This window comes from Ranitomeya variabilis, chromosome 4 (assembly GCF_051348905.1).
Source record: "Ranitomeya variabilis isolate aRanVar5 chromosome 4, aRanVar5.hap1, whole genome shotgun sequence".
NCBI classification, from domain to species: domain Eukaryota; kingdom Metazoa; phylum Chordata; class Amphibia; order Anura; family Dendrobatidae; genus Ranitomeya; species Ranitomeya variabilis.
In genome coordinates this window covers 657,544,167-657,568,808 of record NC_135235.1, presented here as the reverse complement: position 1 = coordinate 657,568,808, position 24,642 = coordinate 657,544,167, and the positions used below count along the sequence as shown (strand labels likewise).

General features: G+C 48.1%; 2 protein-coding genes across 2 annotated transcripts in view; both read right to left on the bottom strand.

Moving 5' to 3' along the window:
• LOC143767508 (uncharacterized) overlaps positions 1-16,192 on the bottom strand; it is a 48,895-nt gene extending 32,703 nt beyond the window's left edge. The window contains 1 exon segment of the mRNA XM_077255903.1: positions 16,153-16,192. Coding sequence (XP_077112018.1) covers positions 16,153-16,179 — 27 coding nt within the window. The 5' untranslated portion in view covers positions 16,180-16,192.
• The window catches only part of LOC143767467 (uncharacterized), a 390,459-nt gene that overhangs the window by 92,562 nt on the left and 273,255 nt on the right, over positions 1-24,642 (bottom strand). The window lies entirely within an intron of this gene.

Below are 24,642 nucleotides of genomic sequence, written 5' to 3'. Positions count from 1 at the left end.
ACAACACTGGAAAAATTAGAAATGAACCGACGATAAAAATTAGCAAAACCCAAGAACTTCTGAAGACTCTTAACAGATGTAGGTTGTGTCCAGTCACAAATCGCCTGAACCTTGACGGGATCCATCTCAATAATAGAAGGAGAAAAAATGTACCCCAAAAAAGAAATCTTCTGGACTCCGAAGAGACATTTTGAGCCCTTCACAAACAGAGAATTGGCCCGCAGGACTTGAAACACCTTCCTGACCTGTAGAACATGAGACTCCCAGTCATCAGAAAACACCAAAATATCATCCAAATACACAATCATAAACTTATCCAGATATTCACGGAAAATATTGTGCATAAAGGACTGAAAGACTGAAGGAGCATTAGAAAGTCCAAAAGGCATTACCAAATACTCAAAATGGCCCTCAGGCGTATTAAATGCGGTTTTCCACTCATCACCCTGCTTTATCCGCACAAGATTATACGCACCGCGAAGATCTATCTTAGTGAACCACCTAGCCCCCTTAATGCGAGCAAACAAATCAGTCAATAATGGCAATGGATACTGATATTTGACTGTAATCTTATTCAGAAGGCGATAATCTATACAAGGCCTCAGGGAACCATCTTTTTTAGCCACGAAAAAAAAACCTGCTCCCAGAGGGGACGAAGATGGACGAATATGTCCCTTTTCCAAGGACTCCTTAATATAATTCCGCATAGCAGTATGCTCTGGCACTGACAGATTAAATAAACGACCCTTAGGGAACTTACTGCCAGGAATTAATTCTATAGCACAGTCACAATCCCTATGAGGAGGGAGCGAATTGAGCTTAGGCTTCTCAAAAACATCCCGATAGTCAGACAAAAACGCAGGGACCTCAGAAGGAGTAGATGAAGCAATTAAAATCAGAGGTGCATCATCATGAACCCCCTGACATCCCCAGCTTAACACAGACATTGTTTTCCAATCCAGGACTGGATTATGAGTTTGTAACCATGGCAGACCAAGCACTAGTACATCATGTAAATTATACAGTACAAGGAAGCGAATCACCTCCTGATGAACGGGAGTCATGCGCATGGTCACTTGTGTCCAGTACTGCGGTTTATTCATAGCCAATGGTGTAGAGTCAATTCCCTTCAAAGGAATAGGAACTTCCAGAGGCTCCAGACTAAAACCGCAGCGTTTGGCAAAAGACCAATCCATAAGACTCAGGGCAGCGCCCGAATCCACATAGGCATCGACGGAAATGGATGACAGTGAACAAATCAGAGTACAGACAAAATGAACTTAGACTGCAGAGTACTAATGGCAAAAGACTTATCAACCTTTTTTGTGCGTTTAGAGCATGCTGATATAACATGAGCTGAATCACCACAATAAAAACACAATCCATTTTTCCGCCTATAATTTTGCCGTTCACTTCTGGACTGAATTCTATCACATTGCATAGTCTCAGGTGCCTGTTCAGAAGACACCGCCAACTGGTGCACAGGTTTGCGCTCCCGTAAACGCCGATCAATCTGAATGGCCATAGTCATAGACTCATTCAGACCTGTAGGCGCAGGGAACCCCACCATAATATCCTTAATGGCCTCAGAAAGACCATCTCTGAAGTTTGCAGCCAGGGCGCACTCATTCCACTGAGTAAGCACCGACCATTTCCGAAATTTTTGACAATATACTTCCGCTTCATCATGCCCCTGAGAGAGGGCCAATAAAGCCTTTTCAGCCTGAATCTCCAGGTTAGGTTCCTCATAGAGCAATCCCAGTGCCAGAAAAAACGCATCCACACTGAGCAATGCAGGATCCCCTGGTGCCAATGCAAATGCCCAATTCTGAGGGTCGCCCCGCAGGAAAGATATTACAATCTTGACCTGCTGAGCAGGGTCTCCAGAGGAGCGAGATTTCAAAGAAAGAAACAATTTGCAATTGTTCCTGAAATTCAGGAAGGTAGATCTATCTCCAGAAAAAAACTCTGGAATAGGAATTCTAGGTTCAGACATAGGAGTGTGAACAACAAAATCCTGTATATTTTGAACTCTTGCAGCAAGACTATTCAGGCTGGAAGCCAAACTGGACATCCATGTTAAACAGCTAAGGTCAGAGCCATTCAAGGGTTAAGAGGAGGTAAGCAGCAGCTAGACAGCAATTAAGGGCTAGGCAGCAAAACTCTGAGGGAAAAAAAAAAAAAAATTTCCCTTCAACACTTCTTTTTCTCCTGCTTCAGCCCAAACAATTAACACTTTGTGGGCCGGCTATACTGTCATGGTTCCCAATGGCAGGGAATTTGTCAACATAACACGGGCAAAAACAGGACGAGCTCTAGGGTGATGGAACCTGAGCTGACCGCGATCCTGAACCTCAACACTCAACTAACAGTAGCCGGGGGACGTTCCTGGGGGGCCCCTAGACGTCTCGCGCCAGCCGGAGATCTAGCTTCCCCTATCAGAAGAATAACAGACCTCACTTGCCTCCAGAGAAATATTCCCACAGAGATAGCAGCCTCCCACATATAATGACGGTGAAATGAGAGGAAGGCACAAACGTAGTTATGAAAACAGATTCAGCAAAATGAGGCCCGCTTAAGCTAGATAGCAGAGGATACAAAAGGTGAACTGCGCGGTCAGCTGAAAAACCCTTCAAAATACCATCCTGAAATTACTTGAACTCATGTGCCAACTCATGGTACATAAGTGGTAATTTCAGCCCACTAGAGCAACCAGCCGCAGAGAATTACATATCTGCAAGCTGGACTAAAAACATGAAAGCAAACATGAAACAGGGAAATACAGACTTAGCTTGTCTTGAAGGCCTAGGAGCAGGTAACAGAGACACACACTGATACATTGATAGCCGGCAACAGTAAGGCGTGCCATTTGGAATGCAGACTTAGATGGATTGCTCTGCAGGCGTCACGTTGCATTTGCAGAGCCCCTGATGTACCTAAACAGTAGAAACCCCCCACAAGTGACCCCATATTGGAAACTAGACCCCCCAAGGAACTTATCTAGATGTGTTGTGAGAACTTTGAACCCCCAAGTGTTTCACTACAGTTTATAACGACGAGCCGTGAAAATAAAAAATCTTTTTTTTTTTCCACAAAAATTATTTTTTAGCCCCCGGTTTTGTATTTTCCCAAGGGTAACAGGAGAAATTGGACCCCAAAAGTTGTTGTCCAATTTGTTCTGAGTACGCTAATACCCCATATGTTGGAGTAAACCCCTGTTTGGGCGCATGGGAGAGCTCGGAAGGGAAGGAGCACTGTTTTACTTTTTCAACGCAGAATTGGCTGGAATTGAGATCAGATGCCATGTCGCATTTGGAGAGCACCTGATGTGCCTAAACAGTGGAAACCCCCCAATTCTAACTGAAACCCTAACCCAAACACCCTAATCCCAACCATAACCCTAACCACACCCCTAACCCTAATCCCAACCATAAATGTAATCCAAACCCTAACTTTAGCCCCAACCCTAATCCTAACCTCAACCCTAAATTTAGCCCCAACCCTAACCCTAACTTTAGCCCCAACCCTAACCCTAACTTTAGCCCCAACCCTAACCCTAACTTTAGCCCCAACCCTAACCCTAACTTTAGCCTCAACCCTAACCCTAATGGGAAAATGGAAATAAACACATTTTTTAAATTTTATTATTTTCCCTAACTAAAGGGGTGATGACGGGGGTTTGATTTACTTTTATAGTTGGTTTTTAGTGGATTTTTATGATTGGCAACCGTCACACACTAAAAGACGCTTTTTATTGCAAAAAAATAGTTTTTTCGTCTCCACATTTTGAGAGCTATAATTTTTCCATATTTTGGTCCACAGAGTCATGTGAGGTCTTGTTTTTTGCAGGACGAGTTGAAGTTTTTATTGGTACCATTTTCGGGCATGTGACATTTTTTGATCACTTTTTCTTCTGATTTTTGTGAGGTAGACTGATCAAAAACCAGCTACTTAATTAATTAATAGTTACTTAATTTCTTTTGGGGGGACATCTGTCTCCATCCTGCCCATGATCCTGCCCCATCTGTCTCCATCCTGCCACATGATTCTGCCCCATCTGTCTCCATCTTGCCCCATGATCCTGTCCCATCTGTCTCCATCCTGCCCATGATCCTGCCCCATCTGTCTCCATCCTGTCCCATGATCCCGCCCCATCTGTCTCCATCCTGCCCCATGATCCTGCTCAGTAGCGTAGCTACTGGGGGGGCAGAGGGGGCCATCGCCCCGGGCCCTGTCACATGAAGGGGCCCACTGGGAGCCAGGTCAGAGCACCACATAGGAGCAGAGCAGTGTAATGTCTGCTCCCGTCTGACGGAGACTCTGCAAGCTGCTAGCACAGTGGCCGGCTGCAGTCTTCCTCCTGCAGTGAATGGTTTCGCCCGTCTGACCTGAAGAGGAAGCTTTTCCCCACTGCAGTTTTTCTTCACTCTGTGCACGCTGGGATTGGCTCAGGCACTCTGGGTCCTAGTGCCCACCTTGCATTTCACCTAGACCCTTCCTGGTCCTGCCTGCAAGCTTTATCAGTAAGTGGGGATGGACCTTATTAGGTTTATTAAATTCAGGTATGTCAGTGTGAGACCGTTGGGGTATTGTGGGGGCTGAAAGTGAGTGAGGGGGGACAGGGTACTGAGGGGTAAATGTGAGACCATGGGGGTATTGTGGGGGGAGGGGAGACAGGGCACTGGGGGGTGAATGTAAGACCATTTGGGTGCTGTGAGGGCAGAAGGTGGGTGAGGTGGGACAAGGCATTGAGGGGTGGATCTGACATGATGGGTGTATTGGGGCTGAAGTGGGGGAGGGGAGACAGGTCACTGGGGGCTGAATATTATAATGTTTTGTTCTGATATTATATGTACTCCATCATGTAATATTTGCTGTCTGGGGAGGCTGGAGATGGGGGTTAGGGGGCTTTTGATATGTACCACCTGGGTCTTTTATGAGTATTAGTATAAGAAGCCCCCATACAGTAACCTAGAGCTGCATCACATTTACAGCACCACTCCAGCATTATTTTTTATTTCACTGCTGGAGCGGAGCTGAAAATCCAAGTCCCCTGCCCTCTGTCTGATATTATCTTCTGGCGTTTTCATCTGTTTTTGTCTCCGCTCGGCTCCGTCTCCTGCAGTTTGTGGCCTGTCCGAGGCTCCAGTGTTTTATGGAGCAGCGCAGAGGTCACTAATCAATCTATGGGAGCCTCGTTCTGGCCTCTTTCTCACTCTCAGGCTATGTGCACACGGTGCGGATTCGCAGCAGTTTTCCATCTGGTTTACAGTGCCATGTAAACCTATGGAAAACCAAATCTGTAGTGCACATGATGTGGAAAATACCACGTGGAAACGCTGCGTTGTATATTCCACAGCATGTCAATTCTTTTTGTAGATTCCGCAGCGTTTTACACCTGCTCCTGTATAGGATTCCGCAGGTGGTAAAACGCAGGTGAAATCTGCACAAAAAACACAGGAAATCTGCGGTGAATCCGCAACAAGTGCACATAGCCTCACACTGAGCGCTTGTGACATAGCTTTTAACTTCTGGCCTGTCAGAAGCTGCGCTCAGAAGTTTGAGCAGCGGCACTGCAGCAGTGCCACAAAATAGTGAATACGCCGGAGGATGAGTAAATGACCGGGACATCCAAATCATGACAGGGAGCTGTGAGTCCATCATACTGTGTATAAGGGATCTGCGGGCCCATCATACTGTGTATAAGGGATCTGCGGGCCCATCATACTGTGTATAAGGGATCTGCGGGCCCATCATACTGTGTATAAGGGAGCTGTGAGTCCATCATACTGTGTATAAGGGAGCTGCGGGCCCATCATACTGTGTATAAGGAAGCTGCGGGCCCATCATACTGTGTATAAGGGAGCTGCGGGCCCATCATACTGTGTATACGGGAGCTGCGGGCCCATCATACTGTGTATAAGGGAGCTGCGGGCCCATCATACTGTGTATAAGGGAGCTGCGGGCCCATCATACTGTGTATAAGGGAGCTGCGGGCCCATCATACTGTGTATAAGGGAGCTGCGGGCCCATCATACTGTGTATAAGGGAGCTGTGGGCCCATCATACTGTGTATAAGGGAGCTGCGGGCCCATCATACTGTGTATAAGGGAGCTGCGGGCCCATCATACTGTGTATACGGGAGCTGCGGGCCCATCATACTGTGTATACGGGAGCTGCGGGCCCATCATACTGTGTATAAGGGAGCTGCGGGCCCATCATACTGTGTATAAGGGAGTTGCGGGCCCATCATACTGTGTATAAGGGAGCTGCGGGCCCATCATACTGTGTATAAGGGAGCTGCGGGCCCATCATCCTGTGTATACGGGAGCTGCGGGCCCATCATACTGTGTTTATGGGAGCTGCGGGTCCATCATACTGTATATAAGGGAGCTGCGGGCCAATCATACTGTATAAGGGAGCTGTGGGCCCATCATACTGTGTATAAGGGAGCTGCGGGTCCATCATACTGTGTATAAGGAAGCTGTGGGCCCATCATACTGTGTATAAGGAAGCTGTGGGCTTATCATACTGTGATAAGGGAGCTGTGGGCTCATCATACTGTGATAAGGGAGCTGTGGGCTCATCATACTGTGTATACGGGAGCTGCGGGCCCATCATACTGTGTTTATGGGAGCTGCGGGCCCATCATACTGTGTATAAGGGAGCTGCGGGTCCATCATACTGTGTATAAGGGAGCTGCGGGCCCATCATACTGTGTATACAGGAGCTGTGGGCCAATCATTCTGTGTATAAGGGAGCTGCAGGCCCATCTGTTGTGAAATTGGATTCTGGGCTCCCCCGGTGGCCACTTGTGGAATTGAACTTGTGTGCATCATCCCCTCTGTTCACCTGCTCCTATCAGGATGTGGGAGTCGCTATATAACCTTGCTCCTCTGTCAGTTTCTTGCCGGTCAACAATGTAATCAGAAGCCTTCTGTGCTTGTTCCTGCTACTAGACAACTCCCAGCTAAGTTGGACTTTTGTCCTTGTGTGTTTTTGCATTTTGTTCCTGTTCACAGCTGCTGTTTCGTTACTGTGTCTGGAAAGCTCTTGTGATCGGAAATTGCCACTCTGGTGTTATGAGTTTATGCTAGAGTCTTAAAGGAATTTCTGGATGGTGTTTTGATAGGGTTTTCTGCTGACCATGAAAGTGTCCTTTCTGTCTTCCTGCTTTCTAGAAAGCGGACCTCGATTTTGCTAAACCTATTTTCATACTACGTTTGTCATTTCATCTAAAATCACCGCCAATATATGTGGGGGCCTCTGTCTGCCTTTTGGGAAAATTTCTCTAGAGGTGAGCCAGGACTGTCTTTTCCTCTGCTAGGATTAGGTAGTTCTCCGGCTGGCGCTGGGCATCTAGGGTTAAAAAACGTAGGCATGCTACCCGGCCACTTCTAGTTGTGCGGCAGGTTTAGTTCATGGTCAGTATAGTTTCCATCTTCCAAGAGCTAGTTCTCATATATGCTGGGCTATGTTCTCTCGCCATTGAGAATCATGACAGTTTGACCGGCCCAAAAAAGGGTTAAATTACTGGCTGAGAAAGGAGAGAAAAAAGAAGTCTGCTACAATTTTTTTTTTTTTTTTCCCTCTAGTTCTGAGTGTGCTCTTAATTGAATCACTTGCTAGTCTGCCTATACTGCAGCCTTCCTCTCTTTCTCTCCTTCTAATCCTTGAATGGCTCTGTGTTCACCTGTTTCAAATGGATCTTCAGAGTGTAGCTACAGGTTTGAATAATCTCGCCACAAAGGTACAAAATTTGCAAGATTTTGTTGTTCATGCACCTATGTCTGAGCCTAGAATTCCTTTGCCTGAATTCTTCTCGGGGAATAGATCTCACTTTCAAAATTTTAAAAATAATTGCAAATTGTTTTTGTCCCTGAAGTCTCGCTCTGCCGGAGACCCTGCACAGCAGGTCAGGATTGTAATTTCCTTGCTCCGGGGCGACCCTCAAGACTGGGCTTTTGCATTGGCACCAGGGGATCCTGCGTTGCTCAATGTGGATGCGTTTTTTCTGGCCTTGGGGTTGCTTTATGAGGAACCTCATTTAGAGCTTCAGGCGGAAAAGGCCTTGATGTCCTTGTCTCAGGGGCAAGATGAAGCTGAAATATACTGCCAAAAATTCCGCAAATGGTCTGTGCTTACTCAGTGGAATGAGTGCGCCCTGGCGGCGATTTTCAGAGAAGGTCTCTCTGATGCCATTAAGGATGTTATGGTGGGGTTCCCTGTGCCTGCGAGTCTGAATGAGTCCATGACGATGGCTATTCAGATCGATAGGCGTCTGCGGGAGCGCAAACCTGTGCACCATTTGGCGGTGTCTACTGAGAAAACGCCAGAAAATATGCAATGTGATAGAATTCTGTCCAGAAGCGAGCGGCAGAATTTTAGACGAAAAAATGGGTTGTGCTTCTATTGTGGTGATTCAACTCATGTTATATCAGCATGCTTTAAGCGTACTAAGAAGCCTGACAAATCTGTTTCAATTAGCACTTTACAGTCTAAGTTTATTCTATCTGTGACCCTGATTTGTTCTTTGTCATCTATTACCGCGGACGCCTATGTCGACTCTGGCGCTGCTTTGAGTCTTATGGATTGGTCCTTTGCCAAACGCTGTGGGTATGATTTGGAGCCACTGGAGGCTCCGATACCTCTGAAAGGGATTGACTCCACCCCATTGGCTAGTAATAAACCACAATACTGGACACAAGTGACTATGCGTGTTAATCCGGATCACCAGGAGGTTATTCGCTTTCTGGTGCTGTATAATCTACATGATGTTTTGGTGCTGGGATTGCCATGGCTGCAATCTCATAACCCAGTCCTCGACTGGAGAGCTATGTCTGTGTTAAGCTGGGGCGGTGTTGTCGCAGAGAAGTTCCGACTGCTCCGTGATGAGACCTTGTGCTTTTTTTTCCCGTAAATTTTCGCCCGCCGAGCGGAATTATGATATTGGGAATCGGGAGCTTTTGGCCATGAAGTGGGCTTTTGAGGAGTGGCGTCACTGGCTTGAGGGGGCCAGACATCAGGTGGTGGTATTGACTGACCACAAAAATTTAATTTACCTTGAGTCTGCCAGGCGCCTGAATCCTAGACAGGCGCGCTGGTCGTTGTTTTTCTCTCGGTTTAATTTTGTGGTGTCGTACCTACAGGGTTCTAAGAATGTTAAGGCGGATGCCCTTTCTAGGAGTTTTGAGCCTGACTCCCCTGGTAATTCTGAGCCCACAGGTATCCTTAAAGATGGAGTGATATTGTCTGCCGTTTCTCCAGACCTGCGGCGGGCCTTGCAGGAGTTTCAGGCGGATAGACCTGATCGTTGCCCACCTGGTAGACTGTTTGTTCCTGATGATTGGACCAGTAGAGTCATCTCTGAGGTTCATTCTTCTGCGTTGGCAGGTCATCCTGGAATCTTTGGTACCAGGGATTTGGTGGCAAGGTCCTTCTGGTGGCCTTCCCTGTCACGAGATGTGCGAGGCTTTGTGCAGTCTTGTGACGTTTGTGCTCGGGCCAAGCCTTGTTGTTCTCGGGCTAGTGGATTGTTGTTGCCCTTGCCTATCCCGAAGAGGCCTTGGACGCACATCTCGATGGATTTTATTTCGGATCTGCCTGTTTCTCAGAAGATGTCTGTCATCTGGGTGGTGTGTGACCGTTTCTCTAAGATGGTCCATCTGGTTCCCTTGCCTAAGTTGCCTTCTTCTTCCGAGTTGGTTCCTCTGTTTTTTCAAAATGTTGTTCGTTTGCATGGTATTCCTGAGAATATCGTTTCTGACAGAGGGACCCAATTCGTGTCTAGATTTTGGCGGGCATTCTGTGCTAGGATGGGCATAGATTTGTCTTTTTCGTCTGCTTTCCATCCTCAGACTAATGGCCAGACCGAGCGGACTAATCAGACCTTGGAGACATATTTGAGGTGTTTTGTGTCTGCGGATCAGGATGATTGGGTTGCTTTTTTGCCTTTGGCGGAGTTCGCCCTCAATAATCGGGCCAGCTCTGCCACCTTGGTGTCCCCGTTTTTCTGTAATTTGGGGTTTCATCCTCGATTTTCCTCCGGTCAAGTGGAATCTTCGGATTGTCCTGGAGTGGATGCTGTGGTGGAGAGGTTGCATCAGATTTGGGGGCAGGTGGTGGACAATTTGAAGTTGTCCCAGGAGAAGACTCAGCTTTTTGCCAACCGCCGTCGTCGTGTTGGTCCTCGGCTTTGTGTTGGGGACTTGGTGTGGTTGTCTTCTCGTTTTGTCCCTATGAGGGTTTCTTCTCCTAAGTTTAAGCCTCGGTTCATCGGCCCGTACAAGATATTGGAGATTCTTAACCCTGTGTCCTTCCGTTTGGACCTCCCTGCATCCTTTTCGATTCATAATGTTTTTCATCGGTCATTGTTGCGCAGGTATGAGGTACCGGTTGTGCCTTCCGTTGAGCCTCCTGCTCCGGTGTTGGTTGAGGGTGAGTTGGAGTACGTTGTGGAAAAGATCTTAGACTCTCGTGTTTCCAGACGGAGACTCCAGTATCTGGTCAAATGGAAGGGATACGGTCAGGAGGATAATTCTTGGGTCACTGCCTCTGATGTTCATGCCTCCGATCTTGTCCGTGCCTTTCATAGGGCTCATCCTGATCGCCCTGGTGGTTCTGGTGAGGGTTCGGTGCCCCCTCCTTGAGGGGGGGGTACTGTTGTGAAATTGGATTCTGGGCTCCCCCGGTGGCCACTTGTGGAATTGAACTTGTGTGCATCATCCCCTCTGTTCACCTGCTCCTATCAGGATGTGGGAGTCGCTATATAACCTTGCTCCTCTGTCAGTTTCTTGCCGGTCAACAATGTAATCAGAAGCCTTCTGTGCTTGTTCCTGCTACTAGACAACTCCCAGCTAAGTTGGACTTTTGTCCTTGTGTGTTTTTGCATTTTGTTCCTGTTCACAGCTGCTGTTTCGTTACTGTGTCTGGAAAGCTCTTGTGATCGGAAATTGCCACTCTGGTGTTATGAGTTTATGCTAGAGTCTTAAAGGAATTTCTGGATGGTGTTTTGATAGGGTTTTCTGCTGACCATGAAAGTGTCCTTTCTGTCTTCCTGCTTTCTAGAAAGCGGACCTCGATTTTGCTAAACCTATTTTCATACTACGTTTGTCATTTCATCTAAAATCACCGCCAATATATGTGGGGGCCTCTGTCTGCCTTTTGGGAAAATTTCTCTAGAGGTGAGCCAGGACTGTCTTTTCCTCTGCTAGGATTAGGTAGTTCTCCGGCTGGCGCTGGGCATCTAGGGTTAAAAAACGTAGGCATGCTACCCGGCCACTTCTAGTTGTGCGGCAGGTTTAGTTCATGGTCAGTATAGTTTCCATCTTCCAAGAGCTAGTTCTCATATATGCTGGGCTATGTTCTCTCGCCATTGAGAATCATGACACCCATCATACTGTATATAAGGGAGCTGCAGGCCCATCATACTGTATATAAGGGAGCTGCGGGCCCATCATACTGTATATAAGGGAGCTGCGGGCCAATCATACTGTATAAGGGAGCTGTGGGCCCATCATACTGTGTATAAGGAAGCTGCGGGTCCATCATACTGTGTATAAGGAAGCTGTGGGCCCATCATACTGTGTATAAGGAAGCTGTGGGCTCATCATACTGTGATAAGGGAGCTGCGGGCCCATCATACTGTGTATAAGGGAGTTGCGGGCCCATCATACTGTGTATAAGGGAGCTGCGGGCCCATCATACTGTGTATAAGGGAGCTGCGGGCCCATCATCCTGTGTATACGGGAGCTGCGGGCCCATCATACTGTGTTTATGGGAGCTGCGGGTCCATCATACTGTATATAAGGGAGCTGCGGGCCAATCATACTGTATAAGGGAGCTGTGGGCCCATCATACTGTGTATAAGGGAGCTGCGGGTCCATCATACTGTGTATAAGGAAGCTGTGGGCCCATCATACTGTGTATAAGGAAGCTGTGGGCTCATCATACTGTGATAAGGGAGCTGCGGGCCCATCATACTGTGTATAAGGGAGTTGCGGGCCCATCATACTGTGTATAAGGGAGCTGCGGGCCCATCATACTGTGTATAAGGGAGCTGCGGGCCCATCATCCTGTGTATACGGGAGCTGCGGGCCCATCATACTGTGTTTATGGGAGCTGCGGGTCCATCATACTGTATATAAGGGAGCTGCGGGCCAATCATACTGTATAAGGGAGCTGTGGGCCCATCATACTGTGTATAAGGGAGCTGCGGGTCCATCATACTGTGTATAAGGAAGCTGTGGGCCCATCATACTGTGTATAAGGAAGCTGTGGGCTCATCATACTGTGATAAGGGAGCTGTGGGCTCATCATACTGTGATAAGGGAGCTGTGGGCTCATCATACTGTGTATACGGGAGCTGTGGGCCCATCATACTGTGTTTATGGGAGCTGCGGGCCCATCATACTGTGTATAAGGGAGCTGCGGGTCCATCATACTGTGTATAAGGGAGCTGCGGGCCCATCATACTGTGTATACAGGAGCTGTGGGCCAATCATTCTGTGTATAAGGGAGCTGCGGGCCCATCATACTGTATATAAGGGAGCTGCGGGCCCATCATACTGTATATAAGGGAGCTGCGGGCCAATCATACTGTATAAGGGAGCTGTGGGCCCATCATACTGTGTATAAGGAAGCTGCGGGTCCATCATACTGTGTATAAGGAAGCTGTGGGCCCATCATACTGTGTATAAGGAAGCTGTGGGCTCATCATACTGTGTTTATGGGAACTGCGGGCCCATCATACTGTGTATAAGGGAGCTGCGGGTCCATCATACTGTGTATAAGGGAGCTGCGGGCCCATCATACTGTGTATACAGGAGCTGTGGGCCAATCATTCTGTGTATAAGGTAGCTGCAGGCCCATCATACTGTATATAAGGGAGCTGCGGGCCCATCATACTGTGTATAAGGGAGCTGCGGGCCCATCATACTGTATATAAGGGAGCTGCGGGCCCATCATACTGTGTATAAGGAAGCTGTGGGCCCATCATACTGTGTACAGGGGAACTGTGAGGGTCATCATACTGTTTGACGGGAGCTGCAGGCCCATCATACTGTGTATAAGGAAGCTGTGGGCCCATCATACTGTGTACAGGGGAACTGTGGGGGACATCATACTGTTTGACGGGAGCTGCATGCCCATCATACTCTGTATAGGGAACTGTGAAGGCATATTGTGCATATGGGAGCTGTTGGCCCATTACACTGTATATAGGGGAGCTCTGGGGGGGCATTATACTTTCTATAGTGGAGTTCTGTCAGCATTATACTGTGTATAGGGGAGCATTGAGCTCATACTATCTATAGGGGAGCAGTGGGAACATCATACTGTGTAAAGGGGAGCAGTGGGAACATCATACGGTGTATAGGGGAGTTATAGAATCATCATACGGTGTATAGGGGAGTTATAGAATCATCATACTGTGTATAGGGGAGCTGTGGGGGCCTTAGACTGTGTATAGTGAAGCTTTAAGCTCACCATACTGTGTATAATGGAGCAGTACATGGGGGAACTTAGGGACATTATTAAATGTTAAGTGGGCACTTAAGCATTATCGTTATAGGGGCACTCAGAGTATTGTGACCATCAAAGTTGCATATGGTCACAATATGGTGGTAAAGTCAATATTCGTTTTTGTATATAGATTTATTTTCAATTAACAGTAGGGTCATATTCTGAGGTTCCCCTATATTTACATTTAGAGTGCGCAACCGTAGCTGTAATCAGGGTTAGCTGGTTAGGGGCCCACTCAGATGTTTCGCCCCCCCTAAGTTGAAACCCTAGCTACGCCTCTGATCCTGCTCCATCTGTCTCCATCCTGCCCCTGTGTGGGCTGTGCTGTATACTGCTAAGTGGGGTGTGCTGTATACTACTGTGTGAGCTATGCTGTATACTGCTAAGTGGGATGTGCGGTATACTACTATGTGGGCAGTGCTGTATACTACTATGTGGGCTATGCTAAATACTACTATGTGGACTCTGCTGTATACTACTGTGTGGGCTGTGCTATATACTACTATGTGGGCTCTGCTGTATTCTACTGTGTGGGCAGTGCTATATACTGCTATGTGGGTTCTGCTATATACTACTGTGTGGGCTGTGCTGTATACTACTGTGTGGGCTGTGCTATATACTACTGTGTGGGCTGTGCTATATACTACTGTGTGGCAAGTGCTATATACTACTATGTGGGCTGTGCTATATACTACTGTGTGGGCTGTGCTATATACTACTGTGTGGGCTGTGCTATATACTACTATGTGGGCTCTACTGTATACTACTATTTGAGCTGTGCTGTATACTACTGTGTGGGCAGTGCTGTATACTACTGTGTGGGCAGTGCTGTATACTACTGTGTGGGCAGTGCTGTATACTACTGTGTGGGCAGTGCTGTATACTACTGTGTGAGCGGTGCTGTATACTGCTAAGTGGGCTGTGCTGTATACTACGTGGGCTGTGCTGTATACTACGTGGGCTGTGCTGTATACTGCTACGTGGGCTGTTATCAGCTATGTGGGTTGTGCTATATACTATGGGGGGTATATTCTATTCTATGGGGGAGGCCGTGTTATATACTATGTGGCTGTGTTCTATACTATTGTGGGTGTATTATATACCATGGGGGAGGCTGTGTTATACTATGGGGGGCTGCATTATATTCTATGGGGGCTACATTATATATTATGGGGAGGTGGGCTGTATTATATTCTATGGGGTGGCTGGATTATACTCTGGGGTGGCTGCATTATATTCTGTAGGGTGGTGGCTGCATTATACCATATGTGGGCTGCATTATACTGTATCGAGGACTATGGGGAATACGTTATACTATATGAAGAACTATGGGGTGCATTATACTATGGGAAGTGAATTGTACTGCATGGATGACTATGGCGGTGCACTATACTATATGGAGCACTATGAGGAGTGTATTATGCTATATGGAGGACTGAGCAGTGTATTTTAATATATGGAGGACTATAGGGAGTGTATTATCCTATATGGAGGACTGTGGTGCACATTATAATATATGGAGGACTATGGGGTGTATTTTACTAAACAAGTATAATGCTGCATCTGTAAACTGTAGATGTGCTGCTGATAACATGATACTGTATGGTGATCTGTTAGTGATCTATTAACGATCGTTCTGTCCCATCATTATTCCTCAGCTGGTGGAAAGAGGCCGGGAAACAAGCGTTGAACAACTTCAGTATTGTCGATCAAACTCATTTAGCGGCCTGAACTCAGCGCATGTAAATACAACCGAAATGCTTTTGTATGATGTGCAATATGTTAGCATTTGGGGACCCATTTTAAACTTTGCCTAGGGCCCCACTTTGCCTAAAACCGGCCCTGCCAGCAAGTGTACAAAGATATTATACAGTCACCATGTGACAAGTGGGCCTGTGTAACTTCAAATGCCAGGGATGAATTTTAGTCCCAGTCCGGCCCTGGATTACATCAAAAATTACTTTCTCAGCATCTAATTCCCTATGTAATTCCACCTACAAGGTTTCACCCTTGTCCCAATCTCCTCCCATATTGAATCTCTCCCTTCCATATCACCCTGAACGTACAGACATATTCCTCCTCCTTTCCTGTATGAAGATTTACAGCCCGATCATGGGAAGAGCCCAACCATGTCTCAGCCACACCGACATCATCCATGTTCCTCCACTACCAAGGCCTCACACTCTCCCATTAGCTTACTGGACTCCTGATATTTGTGAATATACAGCTTAAAGGCATCGCCCACCGGAGAGGATTTACACGAATTTATGTATTTTGGGCTAAAATAATTTTTGCTATTGGGTCTATTGCACGTTTTCCCTTTTCCAGGCTCTTTGTTTCCTGCACATTCAACTTCAATGTCGTCTGTGGCCAGAAATCAGCGGAGAGGAGCTCAGAGAAAGAGATAATAAGACTGACAGGAGCTCAGTTACTGGTCGGCCATTTTCTCATTAGTGCAGCTTTCCTCACACACTGAGCAGCACTTCTGTCCATACAATGGGGGGAGCACATGGCGAGAGCCCACCAGTCTCAGAGTGTGAGAAAGGGGCAGCAGAAAACACCGCCGGTCTCTGTGCTCAAAGAGTTAAAATCACCCCCTGCCCCCAGTAATGGGGAATCTCCAGCACCTACCTCCACCTGCAGAGCCGCACACCACATATATGGCTGTTCTGTGCGCACAGGACCTGGGATGAGGTCACAGGGGGGGAGGAGTCAGGGGGTCACATGATCAGGGGCCTCAGTGTATGCAGGACTCTGCTGTGCTGGTTGTCATGGTGCTAGATGAGGGGAAGTTTCTGTGTGGGGTCAGGAGGGGTTTGCAGGGTGGATGTTGCAGAGCCGTGTGTACGAGGTGTACAGAGCGGAGCCGTGTGTGTACGAGGTGTACGGAGCGGAGCCGTGTGTGTACGAGGTGTACGGAGCGGAGCCGTGTGTGTACGAGGTGTACGGAGCGGAGCCGTGTGTGTACGAGGTGTATGGAGCAAAGCCGCGTGTGTATGAGGTGTACGAAGCAGAGCCGAGCCGTGTGTACGAGGTGTACGGAGCAGAGCCGTGTACAAGGTGTACTGAGAGGAGCCGTGTGTGTATGAGGTGTATGGAGCAAAGCCGCGTGTGTATGAGGTGTACGGAGCAGAGCCGGGTGTGTATGAGGTGTACGGAGCAGAGCTGCGTGTGTACGAGATGTACGGCGCGGAGCCGTGTGTGTACGAGGTGTACGGAGCAGAGCCGCATGTGTATGAGGTGTACGGAGAGGAGCCATATGTGTACAAGGTGTGCGGAGCGGAGCCGTGTGTGTACGGAGAGGAGCCATATGTGTACGAGGTGTACGGAGCAGAGCCGTGTGTGTACGAGGTGTACGGAGCAGAGCCGCGTGTGTACGGAGCGGAGCCGTGTGTGTACGAGGTGTACGGAGCGGAGCCGTGTGTGTACGAGGTGTACGGAGCGGAGCCATATGTGTACGAGGTGTGCGGAGCCGTGTGTGTACGAGGTGTACGGAGAGGAGCCGGATTCTTGTGCTGTATCTGCAGTCTCAGGCACAGTGAGATTTATGGCGGCTGCTTGAACTTTTAAACAGATCGGGTCACTGTCAGTGCGAGTCGCCGGAGCATCACCCGATCTGTAAAAGACTGAACAGCAGCTGATATAAATTTAATGGTTCCTCAGATAGAGACAAGACTGGTCAGTAATGTGCAGTGATAGATGTGTCCCAGCTGCAGGACCCCACAGATGAGGATATATGTCTCTTTCCTATATATAAAAAAGATATATATCCTCATCTGTGGTGTTCTGCAGCCGGGGGTCACGTCTAACGGTGCATATTACTGAACAGTCTTGTTAGTATATATACCTTGGATTTACTGATATGAGATCCATACAGACATTGTACTGGTAGGATCCTGACCCCGGCTATAGGATATATACACTGATCAAAAAAATAAAGGGAACACTAAAATCCCCAGCCTAGATATCACTAAATGAAATATTCCAGTTGTAAATCTGTATTCATTATATAGTGGAATGTGTTGAGAACAATAAAGCCAAAAAATTACGTAAATCACAACTAATATCCCACGGAGGTCTGCAGTTGGAAAGATGCTCAAAATCAAAGTGGAAAATGAAGTTGCAGGCTGATCCAACTTCAATGGAAATGCCTCAAGGCACAGAAATGATGCTCAGTAGTGTGTGTGGCCTCCACGTGTCTGTATGACCTCCCTACAACAGCTGGACATGCTCCTGATGAGGCGGCGGATGGTATCCTAAGTGATCTTCTCTCAGACCTGGACTAAAGCATCCACCAACTCCTGGACAGACTGTGGTGCAACGTGACGTTGGTGGATGGAGCGAGACATGATGTCCCAGATGTGCTAAATCGGATTCAGGTCTGGGGAACGGGCGGGCCAGTCCATAGCTTCAGTGCCTTCATCTTGCAGGAACAGCTGACACACTCCAGCCACATGAGGTCTGGCATTGTCCTGCATTAGGAGGAACCCAGGGCCAACCGTACCAGCATATGGTCTCACAAGGGGTCTGAGGATCTCATCTTGGTACCTAATGGTAGTCCGGCTACCCCTGGCCTGCATATGGAGGGCTGTGCGGCCCTCCAAAGAAATGCCACCCCACACCATTACTGACCCACTGCAAAACCGGTCATGCTGAAGGATGTTGTAGGCAGCAGATCGCTGTCCACGGCATCTCCAGACTCTGTCACATCTGTCACATGTGCTCAGTGTGAACCTGCTTTCATCTGTGAAGAGCACAGGGTGCCAGTGGCGAATTTGCCAATCCTGGTGTTCTGTGGCAAATGCCAAGCATCTTGTACTGTGTTGGGCTGTGAGCACAACCCCCATCTGTGGACATCGGGCACTCAGGCCATCCACATGGAGTCAGTTTCTAACCATTTGTGCAGACACATGCACATTTGTGGCCTGCTGGAGCTCATTTTGCAGGGCTCTGGCACTGCTCCTCCTGTTCCTCCTTGCACAAAGGCTGAGGTAGCTGTCCTGCTGCTGGGTTGTTGCCCTCCTATGGCCCCCTCCATGTCTCCTGGTGTACTGGCCTGACAGACACTGCAAACCTTCTTGCCACAGCTAGCATTGATGTGCCATCCTGGATGAGCTGCACTACCTGAGCCACTTGTGTGGGTTGTAGAGTCCGTCTCATGCTACCATGAGTGTGAAAGCACAACCAATATTCAAAAGTGACCAAAGCATCAGCCAGAAAGCATTGGTGATGAGATGTGGTCTGTGGTCCCCACCTGGAGAACCACTCCTTTATTGAGGGTGTCTTGATAATTGCCAATAATTTCCAACTGTTGCCTATTCAATTTGCACAACAGCATGTGAAATTGATTGTCAATCAGTTTTGCTTCATAAGTGGACAGTTTGATTTCACAGAAGCTTGATTTACTTGGAGTTATATTCAGCTGTTTAAGTGTTCCCTTTATTTTTTTGAGCAGTGGATATATACTGTAATGTAATGCAGTCCTATAGCCGAGGTCAGGATCCTATCAGTCCAATGTCTGTATGATCTCATATCAGTAAATCCAAGGTTGTACACACAAAACCCCCATTATAAAACCTTTTATTAAAAAAAAAAAGTTATGGATGAGTTTATTCAGTATGATAAATAGCCAGACAGAAGAAAATAGAAACACAAGTAGGTGTGTATAGAAAATCACATATGGGTGCGGACCCCTGAACATATACTCAGTCTAGACAACAAGACCCCAAAGGGGGAGAAGGGAAAAAGAGAGGAGCAGATGAACCAGGGGGTGTACTTTCTTCTTTAGATTGGTAATATTCTATCTCCCCCTCTTTCTTCTGGTTGCCTCCTTTCCTCTCTTTGGGGACTTGTCCAGACAAAAGTATTTTTTTGGGGTTAACTGGACACATTCAGGAAGCTATACCCATATGTTGGCCTCTATACGCACCTACTAGCTGTTTCCATTTTCTTCTATTTAGCTCTTTGTTAAGTATATCAGGGCTGTACAAGTATCAGCCCACAGACAGGGACAGACAGAGACCAGAATCTAAGTCATGGGAGCTATTGCGGGGGGCCATTATACAGTGTGGGAGATAATGTAAGGGCCGTTATACAGTTTGGAGACTGCTGTCGGACCATTATACAGTGTAGGGGCCATTAGTGTGGGGACTACTGTGGGGACCTGTAAAGAGTTTGGGCTACTGTGAGGGCACAAAGGAGACATTTCACTATGTAAGGGCACAGTGGTGGCATTACTATGTGAAGCAGTATGAGGATTCCTGCTTTTGTACCACACAGCAGGTGCAGTAATACGGACACATATGGCAGCGGCTCAGTATTGGGCTACAGGCAGGATAAAAAGAGTTTGTGCAGGTTGAGGATAGATGGGGACAGTGCAGGAAATGTGAGAATTCATACGTGTCTTTGTTGTAATCTCCACAGCCAAGTCCTGGCTGGAGAAGTCATCATGTTGGTCTGGGCCACATGGAAAAGACGGGAAAAGTGAACGATTCCATCAGAAAGAACGTCAGCGGTAAGTCTCCATCTCTAACTGTACAGTAATCACTTATATGTTCTGTAGGACTGGTATCTACCACTGTATGGTAACAATATGGCGGTAATATCTGTGTTGGTCTTTGTGGAGATTTTTTTTAGTTTCTGGAGGATCATCGGCTGAGGTTCTTATACCCACGATTACAGTGCGACACTGTAGTAATTAGGGGTTAGGGGCCCACTCAGATGTCTCGACCCTCCTGAGCTGAACCCCTAGCTATGACTCTGACATATTGGTAGAAGTTACTTTCATTCTCTTATTTAGGACTTGTTCACACAATACATTTTTGTTGCCTTTTTCTTTCCAGGTAAAATGCGCCTTTTACAGAAGGAAGAAAGTGAGTGAGATTTCTGAGATCTCTTGCAGTCGCTGCTGATTGTTTCTTTGCAGATTTGAACTATAGAACCGTTTTTAGTTCTGCAGCATGGCCGTCCTCTCAGAGTTTTTCACCCATTCCCATGAAGGGAAAAAAAACGCACATAAAAATCCAGGATTTTACTCAGCGCTTCTCCTGCCAAGACCAAGGCTGCCACTAGGAATTTTGGGGCCATATACTGGCAAAATGTTTGGGTCCCCCCTTAGACTCCACCCAGGCTCCAGCCCTTGAACTATCCACAGTCCCACCACTCTCTCTTGGAAAAACTTCACTTCTCACCAATCACACATTAACAGTTCCCATCACCCGATCACACATATACCTAGCAGCTTTTGACCAAAATATTTTTTAAGCCGCCACCATGACAAGGTAGACTCTTTTGGCCAGGCCCTACTCTACTCTAACTTGTTAATCATTTGTTAAAATATCCAATACAATTAAGGTATATTTGTCCTCCAAAGAAAAGCAGATAGCACTCACCAGTCTTTTGTAGAAATTCCGCTCTTAATTTGTAGTAAAAAAGCATGTTGGCTGGGGGGAGTGAGGACGGGAGTTGGCAGAAGCTTGACGACGGCCATTTCGCGCCTACTAGCGCTTCCACGGGTCAATTAATGGAAGGATGTGACGGAGGGATAAAATATCCCATCACCATATCGCTCCTCCTTCCACGGCTGCTGCCATAACAATGTGAAACATAAAATCAATTTAAATCAACATTAACCCCTTTACCCCCACGGGTGGTTTGCACATTAACGACCGGGACAATTTTTAAAATTCTGACCACTGTCCCTTTATGAGGTTATAACTCTGGAGCACTTCAATGGATCCTGATGATTCTCACATGGTTTGCTCGTGACATATTGTACTTCATGATAGTCATAACATTTCTTTGATATTACCTGCGTTTATTTGTGAAAAAAACTGAAATTTGGCGAAAATTTTGAACATTTCGCAATTTTCCAACTTTTAATTTTTATGCCCTTAAATCACAGAGATAAGTGCAGCGCCCCAGAGTTCTGGTCGTTGCAGTACTGTGGCTCCGCCACTATGGGGAGCTATGGTGCATCTGATGGCACTGAAGGAGTTCATCTGATCAGGTATCACAGACACCAATACATTTCACAGTCGGGCCTCCGGGGGGAGCTAAGGGTTCTATTCACAAGGCCACTCCCCACCAAAGTGGGTAAACTGGGGGTCAGGCAGGAAGTTAGATCAGAAAGCTGACTGGGTTGGAACCAGGCAACACCTTGTGGCAGAGGGTGTTGTGGGGGAAGATACAGTAGGGTCGCTGTCAGGGGTGGGATCCTGACAGAGGCTTGGCAACTTGAGCGAACGTAACGGGACCGTGCCTGCTCAGTATAGCGGCGGTACCCAAGGAAGGATTGAAAGCGAGATAGATTGTGCTGAGTGAGAAACGAGATCACGCAAAGGAGAAATACCAGTAGGGGTCGTGCTGTAAGACCGAGGCAACATCCTACTGAGGCGCACTACCGGTGGCCGGAACGCCGAGGGAGTATAATAACATTCAGCTTCAAGCAATACTCTAAACAGCGGCAGGACAGTCAGTCTAAGGCGGGCTGTCTAACTTAAATCACCTATGCAGTCTTGGGGGGCAACTTGTGGAGAGGGGCGACTCTAGGGTCCCGGAAGAGCTCCGAGCCTACCCGTCAAACGGGTGCCGTCGCAACCAGAACACCAGGGAGGGACGGAGGATTAGCAGAACATCATCTAATTGAGTTGTGAGGGAACTTAAGAAACAGACACAACAGTTGTGGGGACTTTCCGTAAGCACAGCAGGGAAGGACCACAACACCTAGCGCTAGAAGGAAGGCACCGATTTCCACCTGTGAAGAGAACTCTGGAGGTGCCATTGGACCGGCCGGTCTTGCGCAGCCTGGTGAACCGTATTCCGGCCTGAGGACCCAGAGATCTTCAGTAAAGAGGTAAAGAGACTGCAACCTGGTGTCCTCGTTATTTACCGCGACCTGCACCCCACAATTGCACCACTATCATAGCCTCGTCACTATCAACATCCGTCACATCATTCACTGTGCGCCCCTCGGCAGGGTCATGGATCGGGCCTAGCCACCGTGACAACCCCGGAGCAGAGACTCAGAGGCCCGGTACCGGGTACCCCTCGGCCCTGCGGCAGTGGGGGCGCTACAACTTGGCGTCACGAACAGGATCTACTTAAGCCTGAAGAATCAGGTCATGTGTGCCTTGGAACTGTGATTTACTGTACTTTATTGCAAAGACTGTGGATTGTCGCTTGCCGCCAAAAATTCGCCGCCATCATAGCGCTGAGGAGAGCGCAGGAGAAGAGGGGCGTGGAGTGGGCGTAAGCAAGCTGGAGAGCGCGAACTACCATGGCCGCCCAGTCTAAATATTTCTGTGTCCTGAGGACGTGTCCGTCAACAGCTGAGGTCCGCCTCCTGATCCTGTTTGGAGGGTGGAGACCATGGAGACGGGGCCGCCCACGAAAGAGACCGCGGGAAGAAGACACTGGAGAAGAGATAAAGATGGCGACGCCGGAAGCACCGCATGGGAATGACCGGACTCGGAGAGAGGCTGGGCAGCCCGATGTGGCCCAGGGTACGCCGTCACTGCGGGAGCTGACCCTTGCAGAGCCAACGATGGGCCGACCTCCCCGGCCGCCATCAGAGGAGTGTATGGCCGCGGCCGAGGCTCGGCGGATCGCTGCCCGCTTGGAAGCCGATGCCCGCGTGATCGCTAGGCTGGGCCAGCCCACGGAGGTCTGCTTGTCTCCAGTGTCCCCTGCTCCCTCCAACCTGGCCGCGGCTGAAAGTGCGCTGCAGACGCAGGGCCTGAAGCTCATGCCAGAGGCTGAACACCTGCGGCGCTTGGTGGCTGCATGGAGAGATCGACCACAACCGGCAACCCAGGTTGATCTGACCACCGTTGCAGAGGTCCCCTTGTCCCACTGGGGTGTAGTGGTCTCCTTCAACCCCCGACATGGACGCGGGGTTATACAAGAGATCGGGGAGCCGCTACAAGTCCACGTGGAACGGGAGGAGGTGGAGCCCTGCGGAGGAAGATTCCCTCGCGACCTGGAGCCAGGTGATGCGGTAACTTACACCAGATGGAGGAGGGCTACGGGAGAGGCTGGCTGGATGGCGCGGGGCGTCCAACGGTGCGTCGCCCTCCAAGCCACTGCCGGAGCATCAGAGGATAAATCTCCTGCTGGAAAAACCGCAGAACCTGACCCTGAAGAGCAGCGGAGAACCCGGACCCACCATGTACCTTGGGGGCGTGCCGGGGCCTCGGTAAAAAGAACATCCCGGCGAGGGATCCTGTCGTTGTTGGGGCGGGACCCGATCCTTGAACCAGCAGGACGACCCGTTGGTCTGGTGAGGCCCGGAAGGAAACCACCTTCTTCCCCGAAGAACGAGTAAGCATCACTGCTTTAAATATGTACATAGTTCTTATCTGTTGGTTTGTTGATTTCTGATGCTGCTAAAACCCGTCCAGGGTTAACTCTCAAGGGGATCCTTCTGTTGACCCGGGATCCCTATTGTTTTGTTTTTGTTTGATTTTTCCAAGTTTTTGCACAAAGTTTCCAGAACTGCTGAAATCATGAACAGTGCATGATCCGAACTTCTTGTACATAGTTTGCACCTTATTAAAGGTGCTCCCTACTGGTTTTACTTAAAGAAGGACTCTTTGTGAAGATACCACACTGGAACCTTTGTTGAGTATGGACTGGTAGCTTGAAACGGCGTGCTACCTCCTAGAGACTTGGTCCCCTCTTAAAGGGGATGTTCATTTGTCGCACTTAAACGATTATATTGCTTTAAGATAGGTAGCAATAATGTTTGACGAAAGAAAATGATGATAATGTTTACATGAGAAAGTTATATGTGTTCAACTAGTTAATTGTGAAGAAATGCTGATGATGTTCTCTAAAAAGGAAAAGTGAAAGATAGTAGAAGGATGCAGTGGGCCCGTAGGGGTAGACGTGGTGTCCAGCATGCATGTTAGTGAGAAAAATAATGAGAAGGTTTGATGTTGTGTAAAGAAAATGGTTGATTACGTTGATAGATAATTAGGATAGAAGGTAAACCCTGAGTCCTCATAGGAGCCATACAGAGATGGCTCAGTGCTCTTAAACTGAAAGTATGTTATGTTCTATACTGTGTATAGTAGTTGAAAAGACAGAAGGCTCGGGCTGAAAGGAGCGGTCCTGTAAGAA